Source organism: Salvelinus alpinus, chromosome 15, assembly GCF_045679555.1.
Source record: "Salvelinus alpinus chromosome 15, SLU_Salpinus.1, whole genome shotgun sequence".
Taxonomy (NCBI): Eukaryota; Metazoa; Chordata; class Actinopteri; order Salmoniformes; family Salmonidae; genus Salvelinus; species Salvelinus alpinus.
In genome coordinates this window covers 23,545,274-23,572,929 of record NC_092100.1, presented here as the reverse complement: position 1 = coordinate 23,572,929, position 27,656 = coordinate 23,545,274, and the positions used below count along the sequence as shown (strand labels likewise).

The 27,656-nt window shown below is 43.0% G+C and overlaps 1 protein-coding gene across 2 annotated transcripts; it reads left to right on the top strand.

Moving 5' to 3' along the window:
• The first annotated feature begins 2,331 nt into the window (after positions 1-2,331).
• On the top strand, positions 2,332-21,983 carry LOC139539755 (uncharacterized). 2 transcript variants are annotated; one of them, XM_071343019.1, is made up of 4 exons: positions 2,332-2,551; positions 4,144-4,367; positions 18,203-18,328; positions 19,917-21,983. In XM_071343019.1, the coding sequence occupies exons 2-4, from the start codon at positions 4,241-4,243 to the stop codon at positions 21,182-21,184; spliced, it is 1,521 nt and encodes a 506-aa protein (XP_071199120.1). In that variant the 5' UTR covers positions 2,332-2,551; positions 4,144-4,240; the 3' UTR covers positions 21,185-21,983. The 2 variants fall into 2 exon arrangements, with proteins under 2 accessions (XP_071199120.1, XP_071199119.1); XM_071343018.1 differs by having other exon boundaries at positions 2,333-2,577.
• Positions 21,984-27,656: the final 5,673 nt, after the last annotated feature.

Sequence of the window (27,656 nt, the reverse complement as noted above, 5' to 3'; positions counted from 1 at the left end):
TGTAATTTATACCATACACGCTTACAACAATTTAATTTGAATAATATTGAAGTACTAACTAACAATGGAATGTTACTCAATAAATTTGAAAATTATGGGACTTTAAACAGGTGTCCCAACTCTGTGGACACAAAGGATCCCATGGGGTGGTGCTTATATTTGTCCTGTTTTCAACTTCATGTGTATATCATCAAACTATTCCTATCATGTAATACTGTATATAAAAGTACCATTGTATGTAAAGTGTATGAATAATACATATGTAACAAAATATCTGTAAAAAAAAAAAAAAGTGAACTTTTGTCCTCCGAAGAGGGGGGTGGATGGGCCAATAAAATAAATACAAATAAAGAGGATGTAAGTGGGTGGTGAGTTTCACACTGTAAAAAACTTTAGGTGTCTAGAAAAGTGCCATGTAAGTCCAATGTATTATTATTAAATGTTTTTCTATTTTCTATAGCTTGAAGACCATGTCTTTGTACAGAGACGGAAACTGGTACAAAATACCAAAAAGGTGGACTGCAAGGCTATGTTAAGTTGTTTAAAAAATATACACTGCTCAAAAAAATAAAGGGAACAGTAAAATAACACATCCTAGATCTGAATGAATGAACTATTCTTATTAAATACTTTTTTCTTTACATAGTTGAATGTGCTGACAACAAAATCACACAAAAATTATCAATGGAAATCAAATGTATCAACCCATGGAGGTCTGGATTTGGAGTCACACTCAAAATTAAAGTGGAAAACCACACTACAGGCTGATCCAACTTTGATGTAATGTGCTTAAAACAAGTCAAAATAAGGCTCAGTAGTGTGTGTGACCTCCACGTGCCTGTATGACCTCCCTACAACGCCTGGGCATGCTCCTGATGAGGTGGCGGATGGTCTCCTGAGGGATCTCCTCCCAGACCTGGACTAAAGCATCCGCCAACTCCTGGACAGTCTGTGGTGCAACGTGGCGTTGGTGGATGGAGCGAGACATGATGTCCCAGATGTGCTCAATTGGATTCAGGTCTGGGGAACCGGCGGGCCAGTCCATAGCATCAATGCCTTCCTCTTGCAGGAACTGCTGACACACTCCAGTCACATGAGGTCTAGCATTGTCTTGCATTAGGAGGAACCCAGGGCCAACCGCACCAGCATATGGTCTCACAAGGGGTCTGAGGATCTCATCTCGGTACCTAATGGCAGTCAGGCTACCTCTGGCGAGCCCATGGAGGGCTGTGCGGCCCCCCAAAGAAATGCCACCCCACACCATGACTGACCCACCGCCAAACCGGTCATGCTGGAGGATGTTGCAGGCAGCAGAACGTTCTCCACGGCGTCTCCAGACTCTGTCACGTCTGTCACATGTGCTCAGTGTGAACCTGCTTTCATCTGTGGAGAGCACAGGGCGCCAGTGGCGAATTTGCCAATCTTGGTGTTCTCTGGCAAATGCCAAACGTCCTGCACGGTGTTGGGCTGTAAGCACAACCCCAACCTGTGGACGTCGGGCCCTCATACCACCCTCATGGAGTCTGTTTCTGACCGTTTGAGCAGACACATGCACATTTGTGGCCTGCTGGAGGTCATTTTGCAGGGCTCTGGCAGTGCTCCTCCTTGCACAAAGGCGGAGGTAGCGGTCCTGCTGCTGGGTTGTTGCCCTCCTATGGCCTCCTCCACGTCTCCTGATGTACTGGCCTGTCTCCTGGTAGCGCCTCCATGCTCTGGACACTACGCTGACAGACACAGAAAACCTTCTTGCCACAGCTCGCATTGATGTGCCATCCTGGATGAGCTGCACTAGCTGAGCCACTTGTGTGGGTTGTAGACTCCGTCTCATGCTACCACAAGAGTGAAAGCACCGCCAGCATTCAAAAGTGACCAAAACATCAGCCAGGAAGCATAGGAACTGAGAAGTGGTCTGTGGTCACCACCTGCAGAACCACTCCTTTATTGGGGGTGTCTTGCTAATTGCCTATAATTTCCACCTGTTGTCTATTCCATTTGCACAACAGCATGTGAAATTTATTGTCAATCAGTGTTGCTTCCTAAGTGGACAGTTTGATTTCACAGAAGTGTGATTGACTTGGAGTTACATTGTGTTGTTTAAGTGTTCCCTTTATTATTTTGAGCAGTGTATATATATTTAACCTTTTTTTCTATATCTAATAAATAATCAAATCATTGACGAATCAATAGATCAAATAAATACGTCTCTCGCATGTCCCTGCAACCCGGTTGGCATACGCGTCATCACACCTCGTCATCTGATTGGTTGTTTACTACGAACCGTAAACCGGCATACGCGTCATCACACTCCCTTATATGATTGGTCGAGTAGGCGGGCCTTCTGACTTTGTGATTGTGGTAACTAGTTATGATGACCCTTAAGTAGTTGTTAGCTTAGCCAGTTAGCTACTTCAGTTAGCTACACCTGTGTTGGAAAGTGGGATGTTTTTCTGATGTTGGTTGACATGAGATGACACCTCTTTGGTTTGTCTATAGACTTTCAACTGCTATGGTGTTTTCTAGCTACAAGAACAGAGACCTGAATTGACTGAAGGTGTGTATTGTTCGCCTCCTGCCTGGGTGAGTTGCATTTGGTGTTCAACTAACGTTAGCTAGCTATCCAGCTAGGCGGCTAGCTAGTTAGCTGGCTAGCTAGTTAGCTGGCTCCCCTACCTAGCTACTACCAAATAATATTGAAGTGGGTATTGACTGTTGAGTGTCATTTGCTTCCAGAGATATGGGGTTATTTCTCTACAGTCTCTGTTTGGTACTACTAACAACTTGCTTGGACCTGTGCTGTGGTGGATGTGGTAGTAACTAGCGAAGTCAAAAACTAACTGTTAGTTAGCTGTCCAATTGGCTAAAAAAGTAACTAGCTAGCTAACGTTAACAAACTAACGTTAGTGTGATGAACCTGCATTGCAACGCAGTGTTGGCTATTAGTTAGCGGCTAGCCAAATTACTGGGCTAGGGAGTGGTTAGTTCTAGTTCAGATCCCTGTGTTAAAAAAATTAAGATATCTATCTCGTGGAGTTGAGTAAACTCAGCAAGGGAGAGGTCTGAAGACAGATGCTTGTATGTTTAGGAAAAAGTAATGCAGGTTTAGCTGTATTGACAAGCACCTGCGACGGTATATGGTTAACCTTAGTGCGAAATGAATGCACAATGGGTTAAACGTTTGTAATAAATAACTAGCCCAAATGCTCTGGTGTTTTTCATACCCATACTCTGTAAACTGGTCGTTTGTCCAGTTGGGGAGTGAAATGGAGCAAATCCATTGTTAAACCCATCACATTATATCCACGTTGGCATACATGTACAGTAGTGAACTGTGACAATTTGCTCAGCTCAATGCTGATTTTATTTAGGGTAGACCCAACAGGAGTTATGAAAAAGTGTCCTTGAGTTTGCCTTTTGTTAACTTGAGCATTGATTACAAACAGTGAGTGTCCAGAAAGAATGAACAGGACTGGAATTCAAAAGCTGCTTTGAGGCCTACTCAGTTGAATATCTGACCTGTATACGTGTGATATTTATTGTATCACAATTATAGTGCCTCAACATAACTATTCTGGCCTTCAGGTACAGGTTAACAATAGTTGGTATTGCCCTGTACAATATCAACTTTTGTGCCTGGCTGCAAGCTTAACTCTGGTCTTCAGGCTAGCTAGATCTTAGAACTGTAACCTCATGTATAATTTGTGTAATAGTCCATACAATTATAATATCTTGGACATACTACGGAAACCAATTGCGTGAGATTTTAGTTACTCATTACACGAGATTAATAAATTACGCAAGCCCATCTTGCAGTTTCAGTGCAATCCTGCTAGATGGTGCTCATGAGTCAAACTTGGACTCTAAACTGCTCAGGTCCCGTTACTCAGGGCACACGCCTACAGCAAAACATCGACTACGTTTTATTTTGCTCTACAGATGTAAAAATTGACAATATTTTTATACAAATGTGTCTTGAATAAACTGGAATTTACATGGTTATAATATATTCCAACTGCTGCTCTATTGAAAAAATACAATGAAATGCAAGTAAAAAAAAAAGTAAAGTAGGCCTATATGAATTTGTATGGGCTGATGACAACCGCAAACACCTTAAATAATACCGTTTTCCATGTCTGTGTCCTGTAGATGTTAGAGCTGTGATGGTGGTGTGTCCCCTGCCTTCATTGTGACTCCTGTCCACCACCTCCGTCTCCCTGCCCAGTGTGTGTGCCACCATTTCACCATGACCCTGCATCTTCTCCTGGTCCTGGGGCTCTTTTTGCTGCCTTGTCTGTCATCCCATGTTATCAGCGAGTACTGCGTTATAGCCAGACATAAAATGACAAATCAAACCCAATGCTTGGAAGCATGTAAGTTTGAGTCCCTCTATAAATCAGGTGTTACTGCCATATTGCAGTGGGTTGTCCCACTGAAAATGCACATAAAACTCAATAAACAAATGATTTGACTGTAAACGTATAAAATAGCTTGTTGTGCAATGTAGCCTACATACACCCTGTTCACAGAAGTTAATGAAGTAATTTTTGATATGTTGTCGTACCACTTCTTGTGGAAATGGTAGTCGCTCATAAGGTGTCTAAAAGCTCATGTAGAAGATAAGCAGTTTTCATAAATGATTCCCCATTTATTTTAAAATAGACCCCCAAAAAATTGTTAAATACATTGTTCACCATACCTTGTTGGATTTTCAGCATTGCGCAACCAATTTTATATTTGTAAACATAAGTTTACAAATGTAATTTAGAAAATAACGACAAATGGCATGGAAAATATTATTGGCACCCCGGAGCTAGTACTTGGTTGCATAGCCTTTGGCTAAGAACTGCCAACAAATTAATTTTTGTAGCCATCAATGGTAATGTTTACATGCGCACTAATAATTTGATTTTAAACTGTCATTTTTGCAAGGTTACGAAGATGGAAAAAGCTGTTTTTGAAATATTCTTGATTTGTTCGTCAAGAGAGAGATCAGGGTCCAGTGTAACGCCGAGGTCCTTCAGTTTTATTTTAGATTTTAAACTGTCATTTTTGCAAGGTTACGAAGATGGAAAAAAGCTGTTTTTGAAATATTCTTGATTTGTTCGTCAAGAGAGAGATCAGGGTCCAGTGTAACGCCGAGGTCCTTCAGTTTTATTTTAGACAACTGTACAAGCATCAAGATTCATTTTCAGATCTGACAGATCACGTTGTTTCTTGGAACCTAGAACTAGCATCTCTGTTTTGTCCAAGTTGAAAAGTAAAACATTTTCCGCCATCCACTTCCTTATGTATGAAACACAGGCTTCCAGGGTAGGCAATTTTGGGGCTTCACCATGTTTTATCGAAATGTACAGCTTTGTGTCGTCCACATAGCAGTGAAAGTTGATATTGTGTTTTCGAATGACATCCCCAAGAGGTAGAATATATAGTGAAAACAATAGTCCTAAAACGGAACCTTGAGGAACAGTGAAACTTGTCAGAGGGCAAACAATCCGCAGAGACAAACTGATATCTTTCCGATAGATAAGATCGTAACCAGGCAAGAACTTGTCCGTGTAGACCAATTAGGGTTTCTAATCTCTCCAAAAGAATGTGGTGATCGATGGTGTCAAAAGCAGCACTAAGGTCTAGGATAGAGGTCGACCGATTATGATTTTTCAACGCCGATACCGATTATTGGAGAACCAAAAAAAGCCGATACCGATTAATCGGCCGATTTTGATTTATTTATTTAATGATAACAATTACAACAATACTGAATGAACACTTATTTTAACTTAATATAATACATCAATAAAATCAATTTAGCCTCAAATAATGAAACATGTTCAATTTGGTTTAAATAATGCAAAAACAAAGTGTTGGAGAAGAAAGTAGAAGTGCAATATGTGCCATGTAAAAAAAAAAAAAAAAAAAGCTAATGTTTAAGTTCCTTGCTCAGAACATGAGAACATACAGTGGGGCAAAAAAGTATTTAGTCAGCCACCAATTGTGCAAGTTCTCCCACTTAAAAAGATGAGGCCTGTAATTTTCATCATAGGTACACTTCAACTATGACAGACAAGATGAGGAAAAAAAATCCAGAAAATCACATTGTAGGATTTTTAATGAATTTATTTGCAAATTATGGTGGAAAATAAGTATTTGGTCAATAACAAAAGTTTATCTCACTACTTTGTTATATACCCTTTGTTGGCAATGACAGAGGTCAAATGTTTTCTGTAAGTCTTCACAAGGTTTTCACACACTGTTGCTGGTATTTTGGCCCATTCCTCCATGCAGATCTCCTCTAGAGCAGTGATGTTTTGGGGCTGTTGCTGGGCAACACGGACTTTCAACTCCCTCCAAAGATTTTCTATGGGGTTGAGATCTGGAGACTGGCTAGGCCACTCCAGGACCTTGAAATGCTTCTTACGAAGCCACTCCTTCGTTGCCCGGGCGGTGTGTTTGGAATCATTGTCATGCTGAAAGACCCAGCCACGTTTCATCTTCAATGCCCTTGCTGATGGAAGGAGGTTTTCACTCAAAATCTCACGATACATGGCCCCATTCGTTCTTTCCTTTACACGGATCAGTCGTCCTGGTCCCTTTGCAGAAAAACAGCCCCAAAGCATGACGTTTCCACCCCCATGCTTCACAGTAGGTATGGTGTTCTTTGGATGCAACTCAGCATTCTTTGTCCTCCAAACACGACGAGTTGAGTTTTTACCAAAAGATTCTATTTTGGTTTCATCTGACCATATGACATTCTCCCAATCTTCTTCTGGATCATCCAAATGCTCCCTAGCAAACTTCAGACGGGCCTGGACATGTACTGGCTTAAGCAAGGGGACACGTCTGGCACTGCAGGATTTGAGTCCCTGGCGGCGTAGTGTGTTACGGATGGTAGGCTTTGTAACTTTGGTCCCAGCTCTCTCCAGGTCATTCACTAGGTCCCCCCGTGTGGTTCTGGGATTTTTGCTCACCGTTCTTGTGATCATTTTGACCCCACGGGGTGTGATCTTGCATGGAGCCCCAGATCGAGGGAGATTATCAGTGGTCTTGTATGTCTTCCATTTCCTAATAATTGCTCCCAGAGTTGATTTCTTCAAACCAAGCTGCTTACCTATTGCAGATGCAGTCTTCCCAGCCTGGTGCAGGTCTACAATTATGTTTCTGGTGTCCTTTGACAGCTCTTTGGTCTTGGCCATAGTGGAGTTTGGAGTGTGACTGTTTGATGTTGTGGACAGGTGTCTTTTATACTGATAACAAGTTCAAACAGGTGCCATTAAGACAGGTAACGAGTGGAGGACAGAGGAGCCTCTTAAAGAAGTTGTTGCAGGTCTGTGAGAGCCAGAAATCTTGCTTGTTTGTAGGTGACCAAATACTTATTTTCCCCCCGAATTTGCAAATAAATTCATTAAAAATCCTACAATGTGATTTTCTGGAATTTCTTTGTCTCATTTTGTCTGTCATAGTTGAAGTGTACCTATGATGAAAATTACAGGCCTCTCTCATCTTTTTAAGTGGGAGAACTTGCACAATTGGTGGCTGACTAAATACTTTTTTGCCCCACTGTATGAAAGCTGGCGGTTCCTTTTAACATGAGTCTTCAATATTCCCAGGTAAGAAGGTTTAGGTTGTAGTTATTATAAGACTATTTCTCTATACCATCTGTATTTCATATACCTTTGACTATTGGATGTTCTTGTAGGTACTTTAGTATTGCCAGTGTAACAGTATAGCTTCCGTCCCTCTCCTCGCTCCTACCTGGGCTCGAACCAGGAACACATCGACAACAGCCACCCTCGAAGCAGCGTTACTCATCGCTCCACAAAAGCCGCGGCCCTTGCAGCGCAAGGGGAACAACTACTCCAAGTCTCAGAGCGAGTGAGGTTTGAAACGCTATTAGCGCGCACCCCGCTAACTAGCTAGCCATTTCACATCGGTTACACCAGCCTAATCTCGGGAGTTGACAGGCTTTAAGTTATAAACAGCGCAATGCTTGAAGCATTGCTAAGAGCGGCTGGCAAAACGCACAAAAGTGCTGTTTGAATGAATGCTTACGAGCCTGCTGGTGCCTACCATCGCTCAGTCAGACTGCTCTATCAAATCATAGACTTAATTATAACATAATAACACACAGAAATACGAGCCTTAGTTTCCGGATTCGACCAAATTAATGACCTATCATCTCGAAAACAAAACGTTTATTCTTTCAGTGAAATACGGAACTGTTCCGTATTTTATCTAACGGGTGGCATCCATAAGTCTAAATATTCCTGTTACATTGCACAACCTTCAATGTTATTTCATAATTACGTAAAATTCGGGCAAATTAGTTCGCAACGAGCCAGGCGGCCCAAACTGTTGCATATACCCTAACTCTGCGTGCAATGAACGCAAGAGAAGTGACACAATTTCACCTGGTTAATATTGCCTGCTAACCTGGATTTCTTTTAGCTAAATATGCAGGTTTAAAAATATATACTTCTGTATATTGATTTTAAGAAAGGCATTGATGTTTATGGGTAGGTACAGTCGTGCAACGATTGTGCTTTTTTCGCAAATGCGCTTTTGTTAAACTTCGTTTGGCGAAGTTGGCCGTCTGTTAGGAAAAAATTGTCTTCACACAGTTTGCAATGAGCTAGGCGGCTCAAACTGCTGCATATACCCTGACTCTGTTGCAAGAGAAGTGACACCATTTTTCCTAGTTAAAAGAAATTCATGTTAGCAGGCAATATTAACTAAATATGCAGGTTTAAAAAAATATATACTTCTGTGTATTGATTTTAAGAAAGGCATCGATGTTTATGGTTAGGTACACGTTGGAGCAACGACAGTCCTTTTTCGCGAATGCCACCGCATCGATAATATGCAACGCAGGACACGCTAGATAAACTAGTAATATCATCAACCATGTGTAGTTAACTTGTGATTATGATTGTTTGTTTTTAATAAGATAAGTTTAATGCTAGGTAGCAACTTACCTTGGCCAATTACTGCATTCGCGTAACAGGCAGGCTCCTCGTGGAGTGCAATGTAATCAGGTGGTTAGAGCGTTGGACTAGTTAACCGTAAGGTTGCAAGATTGAATCCTCGAGCTGACAAGGTAAAAATCTGTCGTTCTGCCCCTGAACAAAGCAGTTAACCCACCGATCCTAAGCCGTCATTGAAAATAAGAATGTGTTCTTAACTGACTTGCCTAGTTAAATAAACGTGTAAAAAAATAAGAAATTGGCCAAATCCGTGTCCAAAAATACTGATTTCCGATTTGTTATGAAAACTTGAAATCGGCCCTAATTAATCGGCCAATCCGATTAATCGGTCGACCTCTAGTCTAGGAGCAAGAGGACCCATGCAGAGCCTTGGTCTGATGCCATTAAAAGGTAATTTACCAGCTTCATGAGTGCAGTCTCAGCGCTATGATAAAAAAACAGACTGAATCATTTCGTATACATTATTTGTCTTCAGGAAGGCAGTAAGTTGCTGCACAACAGCATACTCAGGACAACTGAGCTTTGGAGAAATACGCAGATTCAAAGTGGAGTCCGTAATTTGCTTTCTAATAATCATGATCTTTTCATCGAAGTTCATGAATTTATCATTGCTATGAAAGCTAACCTCTCTTGTTGAATTATGTTTTTTTAGTTAGCTTTGTGACAGTATCAAAAATAAATGTTGGATTGTTCTTATTCTCCTCAATTAAGTTGGAAAAATAGGATGATCGAGCAGAAGTGAGGGCTCTTCGATATTGCATAGTACTGTCTTTCCAAGCTAGTCAGAAGACCTCCAGTTTGGTGGAGCACCATTTCCGTTCCAATTTTCTGGAAGCTTGCTTCAGGGCTCGGTTATTTTCTGTATGCCAGGGAGCTAGTTTCTTGTGACGTGTTTTTTTGTTTGCATCTAGGGTATTACGCAAGGTTAAATTAAGATCCTCAATTAGGTGGTTAACCGATTTTTGTACTCCGACGTCACTGGGTAGGTGGAGGGAGTCTGGAAGGGCGTCTAGGAATCTTTGGGTTGTCCAATTAATTTATAGCACAGCTTTTGATGATCCTTGGTTGGGGTCAGAGCAGATTATTTGTTGTGATTGCAAATGTAATAAAATGGTGGTCTGATAATCTAGGATTATGAGGAAAAACATTTAGATCCATAATATTTATTCCACGGGACAAAACTAGATCCAGGGTATGACTGTGGCAATGAGTAGGTCCGGAGACATGTTGGACAAAACCCACTGAGTCGATGATGACTCCGAAAGCTTTTTGGAGTGGGTCTGTGGACTTTTCCATGTGAATATTAAAGTCACCAAAAATGTGAATACTACCTGCCATAACTACAAGGTCTGAAAAAAAAGTGATTGAGTCGGCTGCATAGATTTCATGACTAGAAGCTCAAAAGAGAAACACGTTCATTTTTTATTTTTTTTGTAAATTTAAATTTGCTGTCATAAATGTTAGCAACACCTCCGCCTTTGCGGGATGTGTGGGGGATATGGTCACTAGTGTAACCAGGAGGAGAGATCTCATTTAACACAGTAAATTCATCAGGCTTGAGCCATGTTTCAGTGATTAGTTAATTGACTATAACTGCCTTGGAAGTGAGGGATCTAACATTAAGTAACCCTATTTTGAGATGTGAAATATCACAATCTCTTTCAATAATGACAGGAATGGAGGAGGTTTTTAGTCCAGTGAGATTGCTAAAGCGAACACCGCCATGTTTTGCTCAGACACTGTCTCAATGGGGATAGCTGAGCTGACTGCTAGTGGCTGGCTCCACTAAGCTGGCAGGCTGGCTATCTCATTGGGGAGCTAGGGGAGTTAGAGCCCTGTCTCTAAAGTATGTTCATAGATGAGAGCACCCCTCCAGAGAGGATGGAGTCCGTCACTCCTCAGCAGGCCAGGCTTGCTCCTGTTTGTAGGTGAGTCCCAGAAAGAGGGACAATTATCTACAAATTCTTATCTTTTGGGGGGGGGAAGTAAAAAAGATTTCAACCAGCGATTGAGTTGTGAGACTCTGCTGTAGAGCTCATCACTCCCCCTTACTGGGAGGGGGCCAGAGACAATTACTTGATGCGACACATCTTTCTAGCTGATTTACACGCTGAAGCTATATTGTGCTTGGTGACCTATGACTGTTTCATCCTAACATCGTTAGTGCCAACGTGGATATTAATATCCCTATAGTCTCTACGCTCGCCAGTTTTAGCCTTAGCCAGCACCATTTTCAGATTAGCCTGTACGTCGGTAGCCCCGCCCACTGGTAAACAGTGTATGATCGCTGGATGATTCGTTTTTACGTCTAATATTGCAGGTAATGGAGTCACCAATGACTAGGGTTTTCAATTTGTCTGAGCTAATGGTGGGAGGCTTCGGCGGCTCAGACCCTGTAACGGGTGGAGGAGAGACCTGAGAAGGCTTAGTGGGGAGAACCGGTTAAAAGTTTCTGTCGGCTGAATGAGCGACACCGGTTGAGCATGCCGACAGCATTTCTTTCCAGAAGTCTTGAGAAAATTGTCCGGCTGCGGGGACTGTGCGGGGGGATTTATACTACTATCTGTACTTACTGGTGGCACAGATGCTGTTTCATCCTTTCCTACACTGAAATTACCCTTGCCTAACGATTGCATCTGAAGCTGTGCTTGCAACACGGCTATCCTCACCATAAGGCAATAGTTCTCCTGTATATTATGAGTACAGCGACTGCAATTCGATGGCATAGTGTTAATGTTACTACTTAGCTTTTTCGGCTGGTGGTGATCCTGTAGAACCATATCCAGATAAAGTGTCTGGGGTAAAAAAGTTAAGCGAGGGGGAAACAAAAGATGTTGATAAATGTATTCAAAGTAAAAACCGAAAAGTGTGCAAGATTGCATTTTGGTACATTCAGGGTATATCACAACCGGCCGTGATTGGGAGTCCCATAGGGCGGCGCACAATTGGCCCAGCGTCGTCCGGGTTTGGCCGGTGTAGGCCGTCATTGTAAATATGAATTAGTTCTTAACTGACTTGCCTAGTTAAATAAAAAATTATAAAACACTGGAAGTACATTAAGTTCCAGTGGAACGGTGCGTTTGCCTTCCAGCATTGCGTTTCAGTGCGTTCTGTGTGGTGCGTACGTTGGGTTTATCGAACGTATGCATCAAATTAAATGCATGGACAACTTGACAGAAATAGTAGCAGAAGGTAAATGTTCAACTTTTTTGTTGCACACATATCCAGATGATGCTACAGTACATTTGGCGCGATGACACTGCAGGTGTGATCGAGGCAATATGTGCGAGTCAAGTCGGCTACGCATGCCTCTACCTAATGTCAATATGCCTTGTCCATTGCTGTTTTGGTTAGTGATTATTGCCTTATTTCACTGTAGAGCCTCTAGCCCTGCTCAATACGCCTTAGCTAACCCTTTAGTTCCACCTCCCACACATGCGGTGACCTCACTTGGTTTAAAGGATGTTTCTAGAGACAATATCTCATCGTCACTCAATGCATAGGTTTACCTCCACTGTATTCACATCCTACCATACCTTTGTCTGTACATTATACCTTGAATCTATTCTACCGTGCCCAGAAACCTGCTCCTTTTACTCTGTTCTGAACGTACTAGACGACCAGTTCTTATAGCCTTTAGCCATACTCTTATCCTACTCCTCCTCTGTTCCTCTGGTGATGTAGAGGTTAATCCAGGCCCTGCAGTGCCTAGCTCCACTCCCATTCCCCAAGCACTCTCATTTGTTGACTTCTGTAACCGTAAAAGCCTTGGTTTCATGCATGTTAAAATTAGAAGCCTCCTCCGTAAGTTTGTTTTATTCACTGCTTTAGCACACTCTGCCAACCCGGATGTCCTAGCCGTGTCTGACTCCTGGTTTAGGAAGACCACCAAAAACCCTGAAATTTCCATCCCTAACTATAAAATTTTCTGACAAGATAGAACTGCCAAAGGGGCCGGAGTTGCAAGCTACTGCAGAAATGGCCTGCAGAGTTCTCTCTTACTATCCATGTCTGTGCCCAAATAATTTGAGCTTCTACTTTTAAAAATCCACCTTTCCAGAAACAAGTCTCTCACTGTTGCCGCTTGCTGTAGACCACCTTTTGCCCAAAGCTGTGCCCTGGACACCATATGTGAATTGATTGCCCCCCATCTATCTTCAGAGCTCGTGCTGTTAGGTGACCTAAACTGGGACATGCTTAACACTCTGGCCATCCTACAATCTAAACTAGATACCCTCAATCTCACACAAATTATCAATGCACCCACCAGGTACAACCCCCAAATCTATGAGGGTGCCCGTGTTTACGGATATCATATTAACCAACCTGCCCCCTAAATACACCTCTGCTGTCTTCAACCAGGATCTCAGCGATCATTGCCTGCATCCGTAATGGGTCTGCGGTCAAACGACCACCCCCCATCACTGTCAAACGCTCCCTAAAACACTTCAGCGAGCAGGCCTTTCTAATCGACCTGGCCCGGGTATCCTGGAAGGATATTGACCTCATTTCATCAGTAGAGGATGCCTGGTTATTCTTTAAAAGTGCTTTCCTCACCATCAGGTCCATATTGAAAAATGGAGAACCGGGAACAGATATAGCCCTTGGTTCATTCCAGACCTGACTGCCCTTGACCAGCACAAAAACATCCTGTGGCGTACTGCGTTAGCATCGAATAGCCCCCGCGATATGCAACTTTTCAGGGACGTTAGGAACCAATCTACACAGGCAGTTAGGAAAGCAAAGGCTTGCTTTTTAAAACAGAAATTTGCCTCCTGTAGCACAAACTCCCAAAAGTTCTGGGACACTAATGTCCATGGAGAATAAGAGCACCTCCTCCCAGCTGCCCACTGCATTGAGGCTAGGAAACACTGTCACCACCGATAAATCCACGATAATTGAGAATGTCAATAAGCACTTTTCTACGGCTGGCCATGCTTTCCACCTGGCTACCCCTAACCCGGTCAACAGCCCTGCACCCCCCACAGCAACTTGCCCAAGCCTCCCCCATTACTCCTTCACCCAAATCCAGATAGCTGATGTTCTGAAAGAGCTGGACCATCTCTTTCTAAAATTATCCGCCGAAATTGTTGCAGCCCCCATTACTAGCCTGTCCAACCTCTCTTTCGTATCGTCTGAGATTCCCAAAGATTGGAAAGCTGCCGCGGTCATCCCCCTCTTAAAAGGGGGAGACACTCTAGACCCAAACTGCTACAGACCTATATCTATCCTACCCTGCCTTTCTAAGGTCTTTGAAAGCCAAGTGAACAAACAGATTACTGACCATTTCGAATCCCACCGTACCTTCTCCACTATGCAATCTGGTTTCCGAGCTGGTCATGGGTGCACCTCAGCCATGCTCAAGGTCCTAAACGATATCATAACCGCCATCGATAAGAAACAAAACTGTGCAGCCGTATTCATTGACCTGGCCAAGGCTTTCGACTCTGTCAATCACCACATCCTCATCGGCAGACTCAACAGCCTTGGTTTCTCAAATGACTGCCTCGCTTACGTCTGGCAGTCTCTATGGGGGTGCCACAGGGTTCAATTCTAGGGCCGACTCTTCTCTGTATACATCAATGATGTCGCTCTTGCTGCTTGTGATTCTCTAAACCACCTCTACGCAGACGACACCATTCTGTATACTTCTGGCCTTTCTTTGGACACTGTGTTAACTAACCTCCAGACTAGCTTCAATGCCATACAACTCCTTCCGTGGCCTCCAGCTGCTCTTCAATGCTAGCAAAACTAAATAAATGCTCTTCAACCGATCGCTGCTCGCACCTGCCCGCCCGTCCAGCATCACTACTCTGACTTAGAATATGTGGACGACTACAAATACATAGGTGTCTGGTTAGACTGTAAACTCTAATTCCAGACTCACATTAAGCATCTCCAATCCAAACCCTATTTCACAACAAAGCAACCTTCACTCATGCTGCCAAACATACCCTCGTAAAACTGACTATCCTACCGATCCTTGACTTTGGCAATGACATTTACAAAATAGCCTCCAACACTCTACTCAGCAAATTGGATGCAGTCTATCACAGTGCCATCCGTTTTGTCACCAAAGCCTCATATACTACCTACCACTGCGACCTGTATGCTCTTGCTGGCTGGCCCTCGCTTCATATTCATCGCCAAACCCACTGGTTCCAGGTCATCTACAAGTCTTTGCTAGGTAAAGCCCCGCCTTATCTCAGCTCACTGGTCACCATAGCAGCACCCTCCCGTATGACACGCTCCAGCAGGTATATTTTACTGGTCACCCCCAAAGCCAATTTCTCCTTTGGCTGCCTTTCCTTACAGTTCTCTGCTGCCAATGACTGGAACGAACTGCAAAAATCACTGAAGCTGGAGACTCATATCTCTCTCACTAACTTTAAGCACCAGCTGTCAGAGCAGCTCACAGATCACTGCTCCTGTACATAGCCCATCTGTAAATAGCCCATCCAACTACCTCATCCCCATACTGTTATTTATTTATTTATTTTGCACTTTTGCACCCCAGTATCTCTACTTGCACATTCATCTTCTGCACATCTGTCACTCCAGTGTTTAATTGCTATATTGTAATTATTTCGCCCCTATGGCCTTACCTCCCTTATCCTACCTCATCTGCACACATTGTATATAGACTTTTTCTACTGTAATTATTGACAATGTTTGTTTATTCCATGTGTAACTCTGTTATTTGTGTCGCTTTGCTTTATCTTGGCCAAGTTGCAGTTGTAAAAAAAACACAGCGTCATTGCGCAAAATGGTACGCAGCATCATTTGGATATGTGTACAACTAAAGTTAAACATTCACCTTATACAACCAATTCTGTCAAGCCGTATGCATATACAGTTTGATGCATACTTTCGATATATCCGACGTACGCACAACGCAGAAAGTACTGCAACTGCCTCTGCAACACAAACGCAGCGGCCCATTGGAAATAAATGTGAATGTACTTCTGATGTACCAAAATGACACTGTCGGTGTGATCAAGGCATAAATTCAGGAAAAACTGAAAGTATGCGTCTTACAAAGTTAGAATGTGAAAACTATTTCTGTCGGAACTCAGAATCAAATAGTCTTCGCAAAAATAACATGGTCACTGTGGTAGTGTTTATTGTGATAGGCTTATTAGGATTATTAGGGATTATAATACATTTGTGCCAGTAATTTTGTCCATGCCATTTGCCTTTATTTTCTCAATTTACACTTAAGGTTACTAAAATAACATTTGTTCTGCAATGTTGAAAATCAATTTAAAAAAAAAAAAACTTATTCTTGAAGAAATAGGGAATTGTTTAATAAAAGTGCAGGGTGCCAATGTATTTGGCCGCAACTCTACCTCCCTACTTCTTAACGTTTACCTCTTGGATGAAGTAGGAACACGACTGATATGGGAATAGTCTGTGGAATATCGTCTTTGTTAAAAGCAAAGCCATGTGTTTCTTTTTTCTATTTTTTTTCTCAAATCACATCTCTGCTAAAGGACATAATTTCAAAGAAGCCATGTGTTTCAGATTTAAGATGAAAGGGATGCTTAGGCCTTGCTGTGTTTATGAGCCTGGCCCTGCTTTGGTGAGTCTTTGTCATGACATGTTCTTTAATTAAATCTTACAATACTTTTGCCGCACAAGGTGCACCACCTGAGTGGTCGGATGCATGCAGCAAGTACATGCATATACCCCAGGCAGTTTTTATCTTCTTGGGAGGAGTTAGTTGTAAATAGCCCAGCCCTCTTCCAGTTCCACCACATGATCCACTCTAAACAAGCGACAGCTTTTCTGAGAGGCATACGATGCAATGTGGGTTGAGAGTAGTAGGGTATGAAAACAAGGTTGGTATTACCATCTGGAAGCATGTAATGTGTGGTATGACAAAGCGCTATAAATACATAATCATTCAGCATTCCAGCTTAGAGACCTGTATGTTTGGTACACGTCAAGCCCCTAGCATAGGGTGACCCCTAGTAATTGAAGAGGGAGGGGAGTGAGGGGCCCTCTGCAACTTTGATTTTCAAACCCACTGACCTTGCTTTCCCCAACCCTCCACTCTTTTCCCGTCCCATTTGGAACAGCTGCAGAATAATTTAAAACACAAAGTGTCTGGCCTTCCAATTAGTTTGCCATCACTGACCAGGAATGGCTCTCTAGGCCATTTCACCTGAAGTTTTTAACCACAAAGGACTTTTGATGCCTCAGTGCCTAGCAGCAGCTCTAAAATAAGGCAGGGGAGGAGAGTGACTTGAGGTCACACAACTAGCTCTGCTATCTCTCACACTGACTCCCTAACGGGGCTAGCTCCTCTCCTTCGGTCCAGGCCCAAGTCTGCCTCTGGTCTGAAGATTCACCCCACCTGTTGTCCTCATCAGTAGGTCTGCTCTGAAGTGGGAGAAGAGACACCAGGCGGGCACTGCCGGATGTTGAGGCTGAGGTGTACTGGAGCTACCTCTTCAGTCACACACAAAGTTTGGCAGGGATCAAAGGAGGTGTAAAACAGGCCTGTTTTTCTCATCTGTTTCTGTAATGGATCCCAGGTCTCCTGAAAAAGCACTGACAGAGGAATGAAATAAAATAAGAGTCACAAAAAAAATAGAGTAAAACCAACCATAGTACTGTGGTGAAAATGTAAGAAATTCCCAGGGCTGATTAACTTTTTTTTATAAGGATGGAAAATGTTTGGATAAGTTGTTGACCAGCTATTTTTTTGTATTAAAAAAAATATAATAATGTAACCTTTTATTTAACTAGGCAAGTCAGTTAAGAACAAATTCTTATTTACAATGACGGCCTACACCGGCCAAACCCGGACGACGCTGGGCCAATTGTGCCGCCCTATGGGACTCCCAATCACAGCCGGTTGTGATACAGCCTGGAAAAGAACCAGGGTGTCTGTAGTGACGCCTCTAGCACTGATATGCAGTGCCTTAGACCGCTGCGCCACTCTGGAGCCCAAAGGTGATGAGGTCGCATATTGATGTCGCCTGCATAACAAATGCTTTTGGTTCATGCTGTTCTTCAGCCTGAATTGATTTGATACATGCCAGGAAAATTTACTGAATTCATTTGAGACAAACAGAATGTCATGGTGCCAGGAATCTTGCTCACAATGAAGCATGAAGGGGTACAATTTATTTTGAGCAATTACTTATTTGGTGGTGGTTTAATATAAGATTTTGACTGCATGCAAGAATTTCTTTTCATTTGTTGTGTTCATTCCACAGGCTTACTGTATACGACCTGTGATCGTTTTGTCTTTTGGAAAGAGAACTGCACCTGCTTTTTCTTGAAGTGTCCCAATGGCACCAACTGCAATAATATCGCCGTCGATGACCTGATAAGGATACAAGGTATACAAATGCTGCAATATTTAAACACATTTGGTGGAGAATGTTTAAATATGAAAGTGCATGTGTACTCATTGTTAGAAATGTTCAGAATATAACTTCTTATTACCATCAATATAAATATTACACTGAACAAAAATACAAATGCAACATGTAAAGTGCTGGATTCATGAGCTGAAATTAAAGATCCCAGAAATGTTCCATATGCACTAAAAGCATTCTCTCATTTTGTGCACAAATTTGTTTCATCCCTGTTAGTGAGCATTTCTCCTTTACCAAGATAATCCATCAACCTGACAGGTATGGCATATCAAGAAGCTGATTAAACGGCATGATCATTACACAGGTGCACCTTGTGCTGGGGACAATAAAAGGCCACTCTAAAATGTGCAGTTTTGTCACACAACACACTGCCACAGATGTCTCAAGTTTTGAGGGAGTGTGCAATTGGCATGCTGACTGCAGGAATGTCTACCAGAGCTGTTGCCAGAGAACTGAATGTTAATTTCTCTACCATAAATCGTTTGAGATTTTGGCAGTATGTCCAACCGGCCTCACAACCACAGACCAAGTGTAACCAAGCCAGCCCAGGACCTCCACATCCGGATTCTTCACCTGCGGGATCGTCTGAAACCAGCCACCCAGACAACTGATGAAACTGGGTTTGCACAACCAAAGAATTTCTGCACTAACTGTCAAAAACCGTATCGGGTAAGCTCATCTGCGTGCTCGTCATCCTCACCAGGGTCTTGACCTGATTGCAGTTCGGAATCGTAACTGACTTCAGTGGGCAAATGCTCCCATTCGATGGCCACTGGCATGCTGGAGAAGTGTGCTCTTCACGGATGAATCCCGGTTTCAACTGTACCAGGCACGCGTTTTTCTGATTTATTTTTCTGCATTTTAGTGATGGCAATTTGTATGCACAGAGATACCGTGAATGAGATACTGAGGCCCATTGTTGTGCCATTCATCTGCCGCCATAACCTCATGTTTCAGCATGATAGTGCACGGCCCCATGTTGCAATGAACTGTACACAATTCCTGGAAACTGAAAATGTCCCAGTTCTTCCATGGCCTGCATACTCACCAGACATGTCACCCATTGAGCATGTTTGTGATGTTCTAGATCGACGTGTACGACAGTGTTCCAGTTCACGCCAATATCCAGCAACTTAACACAGCCATTGAAGAGGAGTGGGATAACATTCCACAGGCCACAATCAACAGCCTGATCAACTCTATGCCCATGAGGCAAATGGTGGTCACACCAGATGCTGACTTTTTTTTTATCCATGCCCCTGCCATTTTTAAGGTCTCTGACCAACAGATGCATATCTCTATTCCCAGTCATGTGAAATCCATAGATTATGGCCTAAATTAATTTATTTCAATTGACTGATTTCCTTTTATGAACTGTAACTCTGTAAAATCTTAGAAATTGTTGTGTGTTATTTTTGTTCAGTGTAATTGATAAATCTAGTAATGTTATCTTTTGGTTTGTAAATTAACAATCTATGTTGTGATTGTAATACTTATCATGTAATGCATTTACATTTGTCAGACTTTAAAATCAGTTTTTCTCCCCCAGATAAAAACATCAGTGGTCTTAAGTGTGAAGCTGGACCTACCACTGGGTCTTCAAGTTCCAAAACTTCATCAGAAATCTATCAAAACCTCACTGCTCCTGAATTGACAGCCAGCAATAATGCCAATCAAATTACAGACACCTCTGCCCTCAATGAGACTGACTCTACCTTGCATTTTTGTGAGGATAATGGGCAGGCCCCCATCTCCACTGCATTTACTACCATGACTGCAGCACCCATGCCAGCCGCTAAGAATGGCACCTTCATTCCCAGTAAGACTGTTAGCAATGCCTCCAGAGGAACTACAGTACCTGACATACCCCTTAAGTCAACAGTCCAAACCTCAGAGACAACCACTTCAGTAAAGCAGGAACCTAGAACTACAACGACTCCCTCAGCCCTGACCTCTCCACCAGCCAATCCACAGATGACGACAACAGCATTATCAACAACAAATACCACTACTATCACCACTGTAGTACCAATAACAGCAATGCTGTTAACTACCAACACCACCACCACCACACAACCAACTACCACCACCACCACAACACAACCAACTACCACCACCACCACAACACAACCAACTACCACCACCACCACAACACAACCAACTACCACCACCACCACAACACAACCAACTACCACCACCACCACAACACAACCAACTACCACCACCACCACCACAACACAACCAACTACCACCACCACCACCACAACACAACCAACTACCACCACAACACAACCAACTACCACCACCACCACAACACAACCAACTACCACCACCACCACAACACAACCAACTACCACCACCACCACAACACAACCAACTACCACCACCACCACAACACAACCAACTACCACCACCACCACAACAATACCACTAACTTTTCCAAACATAACCACCCCTACCACCATAGACTCATCTACAGTTGAGGAGAAGAATCCATCACCAACCAGTCCGGAGGTTCCCAGCTCTCAAGCTACCTCCAGAAACGCCATAGTCCCTTCGACCTTCACTGTTGAGGTCAGCACAAAAAGGCTTGACGGAGATACCAACAGAGCCATTATAGACGTTGTTGCCGGGGGGCCTCTGACACACCAGTTGGTGGACACAAGTACCCTATTGGCTGTCCTGTTGTTTGGCCTCGTCTTCTTCCTGGTTACGGTTGTCCTCTTCCTCACACAGGCCTATGAGAGCTACAGGACAAAAGACTACACCCAGGTGGACTATCTCATCAATGGAATGTATTCTGATTCAGGGGTTTGAAAGTGACAGTTGAGTGTTTGTTTTTCTAATTTCTTTATTGGAACAGGATTAATAACTTGTGAGTTAACAGATTGCCAATTTTGCACCAGCCTTTGCTGTAGTATTGTGTAACTTTTCTGTCTTAATGGTACTCCAGCCAATTTCATATATTTTTTTCAACTACTGTATGTATAAATTGCTCCAGACCTGCTGTGGTTTTATTCAGGCCTTAACCTCTTACGAAGGGCCAAGAAATGCACCTCTTGGTCATTAGGCCAAGGGCCAAAGTATCGCAACAGTGGTTTGTTTATCCTATATTTCTGTGTCTTACATTTCTACGCAGATGCTTCCATCCCCAACCCATAGGACTAAAGACAGATGGTTAAGTACTGTTTTTTCCTAAGGAATGTCATTTGGATTGCTGTGGTGAAAAGGTTTATTTGTCCGGTGTTTATTATTTTGTTTGTATCCATTGTTTTTTGTGTATATGTATGTCATTTTTCATGCCTTTTTTCTTTGTTCATGACTAGCTTATTTCCTTTGTTTACTATTCCTCTCCTTGGATTAAGATTAAATGCCAAATTGATCACTGAAACACATTAACGTTGAAGCCAAGGGAATTGTCTAGCCATTATGAAGGAGGAGGAACAGTTTGTATGATAACCAAAAGAGACTTTCCAAGGCAGAGGAACTTCTGTCAAGGGTGGAAATGGGTATGAAGGCCTGTTATGTGCCAATTTTAAATCTTACTAATGCACTGTTAAATATGGTATTTGCAGTAAAGGGAAAAAAAGTAAGAATAAAATACATTTTCCTTTCATATTTCACAAAAGATAGTTTGATAAAATGGCAGTAGGTGTAAATCAGCGCTTTAGCAAGATGCATTAGTAGTCTGCTAGTCTTTCAACTGTTGTAAGACTTAAGATTTCTGCAGGCCTATGAACAGTATATGCTGTGTTTCCCAGGCAGGGAGAAATATTGATGTTTATCACAAGGGCATATCAATCAGTCTGGGTGTAATCAAGGTGGTGCACATAAATATCCCACATCTGTAGCCTAGTAATTGCTTCCTGGGAATGTGATGCACATGTAATGTCTGTTGAGAAGGTTTGAAGGTGTGGATTAGGAATTAATTGACAGAAGAAAATGAGAGCAGGGAGGTGGTCCGACATCTTAACAATGCACTCACCAGTGACGCATTTATTTTTGGGGGGGAAACAAAAACTAAAAGGGAAAAACATGGATTCCAATAGTAACATTTAGGAGAAAATAACTTTTGGTACCTTGAGGCAGTTTTTAAATGGTGTTTTTCTGCTGCTTTTCTGCTTAGCTCTCTTCATTCCAGTGCTTTCTAAAAGTCCTTGTTCAGACATCTATTACCTTGGACTTTATCCCTGTTCCGCACACAGTTCTCTTGGGAACTTCCTGGTCCACACAGGCTCTAGTTTCCCATTTCCTGGAATAGTTAGCAATAAAATAACCTTTTTGCCCCTTGCCAAAGAACATTGCATTTAGTAAAAAAATAACGAACAATTGGTTGCTACAGTATTTGTCATTGACAATTTATCACCCCTCTGCAATTGCCCAATATATTGCTGCCAAGACCTGATATTCATTTTTTTATTTCAATGTTACAGAATGTTGTATTTGCTCTGGTTGTGTGTGTTTCCTCCCATTATTGAGCTCTGTCAGAACAGAGACGGCAGAAAATCACAGCCTTCAGGACATGCTATTTCAATATTATCTGCAATATGAATATCTGGTGCGAAGCAGATAGCGAGGGGGTTAGTGATAAGCTCACTGACATGATGCCTGTATAAGCCTTTTGTTTTGAGAGGTCCTGTTCCACATGGACTTTGTTACACTGTAGTGTGGATATTACTGAGAAAAACAATATTTATAAGTAACAAAGAGCAATGATTTTTATTTTTTTGTGGATAAGGCCCAGTGGATCAAAGGGAATGCTGAAGGCTATATGGTGCAGGTGACTATAAAGGCAGGTTTCATTATGGCATATTTATCTGGGCTGGGAATGGTTGCCTGCCTCACTCATACACAGAGGGACATCTGCTTCTACTTTTCCCCCTTTCGAGTTCATGCCAGTTGGAGAACCTTAGCATTCAACCCGAGGAGTGCTTTTTCTGCCAGGACTATGGCTTAATCCTCAGTGTTTACAATGCCTGGTGTCTTGTGAAAGAATGAAGGGCAAATTGTATATCATAAAAGTACCTTTTCTGTTATTGTATATTATAGAGAACATGAGTAGAGACCAAGTGTGCCATTGTTTAAAATGGCTTCTTTTTTTTAAACATCATGCGGCTTCAGACACATTATCAAATCAGTAAATAGTCCGGGTGGCCATTTGATTAATTGTTTAGCAATCTTATGGCTTGGGGTTAGAAGCTGTTAAGGAGCCTTTTGGTCATAAACTTGGTGCTCCGGTACCGCTTGTTGTGCAGTAGCAGAGAGAGAAGTGTATGACTTGGGTGACTGGAGTCTTTGACAATTTTTTGGGGCCTTCCTCTGACACCGCCTAGTATATAGGTCCTGGATGTCAGGAAGCTTGGCCCCAGTGATGTATTGGTCCGTACGCACGACCCTCTGTAGTGCCTTACGGTCAGATGCCGAGCAGTTGCCATACCAGGCAGTGATGCAACCAGGACCCATGCCAAATCTTTTCAGTCTCCTGGGGGGGAAAGGTGTGGTCGTGCCCTCTTCACGGCTGTCTTGGTGTGTTTGGACCATGATAGTTTGTTGGTGATGTGGACACCAAAGAATTTAACTCTCGACCCGCTCCACTTCAGCGCCGTTGATGTTAATGGGGGCCTGTTCGGCCCTCCTTTTCCTATAGTCCACGATCAGCTCCTTTGTCTTGCTCACATTGAGGGAAAGGTTGTTGTCCTGGCACCACCCTGCCAGATCTCTGACCTCCCTATAGTCAGTCTCATTGTTGTCGGTGATCTGGCCTACCACTTGTGTCGTCAGCAAACTTAATGATGGTGTTGGAGTTGTGCTTGGCCACATAGTCGTGGGTGAACAGGGAGTACAGGAGGGGACTAGGCACGCACCCCTGAGGGGCCCCAGTGTTGAGGATCAGTGTGGCAGATGTGTTGTTGCCTACCCTTACCACTTGGGGGCGGCCCATCAGGAAGTCCAGGATCCAGTTGCAGAGGGAGGTGTTTAGTCCCAGGGTCCATAGCTTAGTGATGAGCTTTGTGGGCACTACGGTGTTGAACTCGGAGCTGTAGTCAATTAACAGCATTCTCACACAGGTGTTCCTTTTGTCCAGGTGGGAAAGGGCAGTGTGGAGTGCGATTTGAGATTGTGTGATCTGTTGGGGCAGTATGCGAATTGGAGTGGGTCTAGGGTTTCCGGGCATGATGGTGTTGTGAGCCATGACCATCCTTTCAAAGCACTTCATGGCTACCGACGTGAATTCTACGGGGCAGTAATCATTTAGGTAGGTTACTTTCGATTTCTTGGGCACAGAGACGATGGTGGTCTGTTTGAAACATGTAGGTATTATAGACTCGGTCAGGGAGAGATTGAAAATGTCAGTGAAGACATTATGTGCTAAGTGTAGTGTCAGCAAGGCAAATCAAAGTGCAACACTCATTTGGAGACTGATATTGTTAGGTAATATATTTATATTATTTCACCTTTATTTAACCAGGTAGGCTAGTTGAGAACAAGCTCTCATTTTAATTTTAATTTAATTTTTTTTATTTAACCTTTATTTAACCAGGTAGGCAAATTGAGAACACGTTCTCATTTACAATTGCGACCTGGCCAAGATAAAGCAAAGCAGTTCGACACATACAACAACACATAGTTACACATGGAGTAAAACAAACATATAGTCAATGATACAGTGAAAAAAAATAAGTCTATATACAATGTGAGCAAGTGAGGTGAGATAAGGGAGGTGAAGGCAAACAAATATATGTATAAATAAATAAAAATATAAAAAGGCCATGGTGGCGAAGTAAATACAACACAGCAAGTAAAATAAAAAATAAAAACACTGGAATGGTTGGTTTGCAGTGGAAGAAAGCGCAAAGTAGAGACAGAAATAATGGGGTGCAAAGGAGCAAAATAAATACAGTTGGTAAAGAGGTAGTTGTTTGGGCTAAATTATAGATGGGCTATGTACAGGTGCAGTAATCTATGAGCTGCTCTGACAGCTGGTGCTTAAAGCTAGTGAGGGAGATAAGTGTTTCCAGTTTCAGAGATTTTTGTAGTTCGTTCCAGTCATTGGCAGCAGAGAACTGGAAGGAGAGGCGGCCAAAGGAAGAATTGGTTTTGGGGGTGACCAGAGAGATAAACCTGCTGGAGCGCGTGCTACAGGTAGGTGTTGCTATGGTGACCAGCGAGCTGAGATAAGGGGGGACTTTACCTAGCAGGGTCTTGTAGATGACCTGGAACCAGTGGGTTTGGCGACGAGTATGAAGCGAGGGCCAGCCAACGAGAGTGTACAGGTCGCAGTGGTGGGTAGTATATGGGGCTTTGGTGACAAAACGGATGGCACTGTGATAGACTGCATCCAATTTATTGAGTAGGGTTTTGGAGGCTATTTTGTAAATGACATCACCGAAGTCGAGGATTGGTAGGATGGTCAGTTTTACAAGGGTATGTTTGGCAGCATGAGTGAAGGATGCTTTGTTGCGGAATAGGAAGCCAATTCTAGATTTAACTTTGGATTGGAGATGTTTGATGTGAGTCTGGAAGGAGAGTTTACAGTCTAACCAGACACCTAGGTATTTGTAGTTGTCCACATATTCTAAGTCAGAGCCGTCCAGAGTAGTGATGTTGGACAGGCGGGCAGGTGCAGGCAGCGATCGGTTGAAGAGCATGCATTTAGTTTTACTTGTATTTAAGAGCAATTGGAGGCCACGGAAGGAGAGTTGTATGGCATTGAAGCTCGCCTGGAGGGTTGTTAACACAGTGTCAAAAGAAGGGCCAGAAGTATGCAGAATAGTGTCGTCTGCGTAGAGGTGGATCAGAGAATCACCAGCAGCAAGAGCGACATCATTGATGTATACAGAGAAGAGAGTCGGTCCAAGAATTGAACCCTGTGGCACCCCCATGGAGACTGCCAGAGGCCCGGACAACAGACCCTCCGATTTGACACACTGAACTCGATCAGAGAAGTAGTTGGTGAACCAGGCGAGGCAATCATTAGAGAAACCAAGGCTGTCGAGTCTGCCGATGAGGATGTGGTGATTGACAGAGTCAAAAGCCTTGGCCAGGTCAATGAATACGGCTGCACAGTATTGTTTCCTATCGATGGCGGTTAAGATATCGTTTATGACCTTGAGCGTGGCTGAGGTGCACCCATGACCAGCTCTGAAACCAGATTGCATAGCGGAGAAGGTATGGTGGGATTCGAAATGGTCGGTAATCTGTTTGTTGACTTGGCTTTCGAAGACCTTAGAAAGGCAGGGTAGGATAGATATAGGTCTGTAGCTGTTAGGGTCAAGAGTGTCCCCCCCTTTGAAGAGGGGGATAACCGCAGCTGCTTTCCAATCTTTGGGAATCTCAGACGACACGAAAGAGAGGTTGAAAAGGCTAGTAATAGGGGTGGCAACAATTTCAGCAGATAGTTTTAGAAAGAAAGGGTCCAGATTATCTAGCCCGGCTGATTTGTAAGGGTCCAGATTTTGCAGCTCTTTTAGAACATCAGCTGACTGTATTTGGGAGAAAGAGAAATGGGGAAGGCTTGGGCGAGTAGCAGAGGGGAGGGCAGTGCTGTTGTCCGGGGTAGGGGTAGCCAGGTGGAAAGCATGGCCAGCCGTAGAAAAATGCTTATTGAAATTCTCAATTATAGTGGATTTGTCGGTGGTGACAGTGTTTCCTATCTTCAGAGCAGTTGGAAGCTGGGAGGAGGTGTTCTTATTCTCCATGGACTTTACAGTGTCCCAGAACTTTTTTGAATTTGTGTTGCAGGAAGCAAATTTCTGCTTGAAAAAGCTAGCCTTGGCTTTTCTAACTGCCTGTGTATACTGGTTTCTAGCTTCCCTGAAAAGTTGCATATCACGGGGGCTGTTCGATGCTAATGCAGAACGCCATAGGATGTTTTTCTGTTGGTTAAGGGCAGTCAGGTCAGGAGAGAACCAAGGGCTATATCTGTTCCTGGTTCTAAATTTCTTGAATGGGGCATGCTTATTCAAGATGGTGAGGAAGGCATTTTTAAAAAATGTCCAGGCATCCTCTACTGACGGGATGAGATCAATATCCTTCCAGGATACCTCGGCCAGGTCGATTAGAAAGGCCTGCTCGCTGAAGTGTTTCAGGGAGCGTTTGACAGTGATGAGTGGAGGTCGTTTGACCGCTGACCCATTACGGATGCAGGCAATGAGGCAGCTACAACTGCGACCTGGCCAAGATGAAGCAAAGCAGTGCGACACAAACAACACAGTTACAGATGGAATAAACAAACATACAGTTAATAACACAATAGAAAAAGTCTATATACAGTGTGTGCAAAAGAGGT

Excerpts from the sequence above, each read along its gene's own strand:
- LOC139539755 (XM_071343019.1), top strand. The coding sequence starts at position 4,241 with ATGACCCTGCATCTTCTCCTGGTCCTGGGGCTCTTTTTGCTGCCTTGT. Across the intron at positions 4,368-18,202 it reads AACCCAATGCTTGGAAGCAT|GCTTACTGTATACGACCTGT; the intron begins GTAAGTTTGAGT and ends TTCATTCCACAG. Across the intron at positions 18,329-19,916 it reads TGACCTGATAAGGATACAAG|ATAAAAACATCAGTGGTCTT; the intron begins GTATACAAATGC and ends TTTCTCCCCCAG.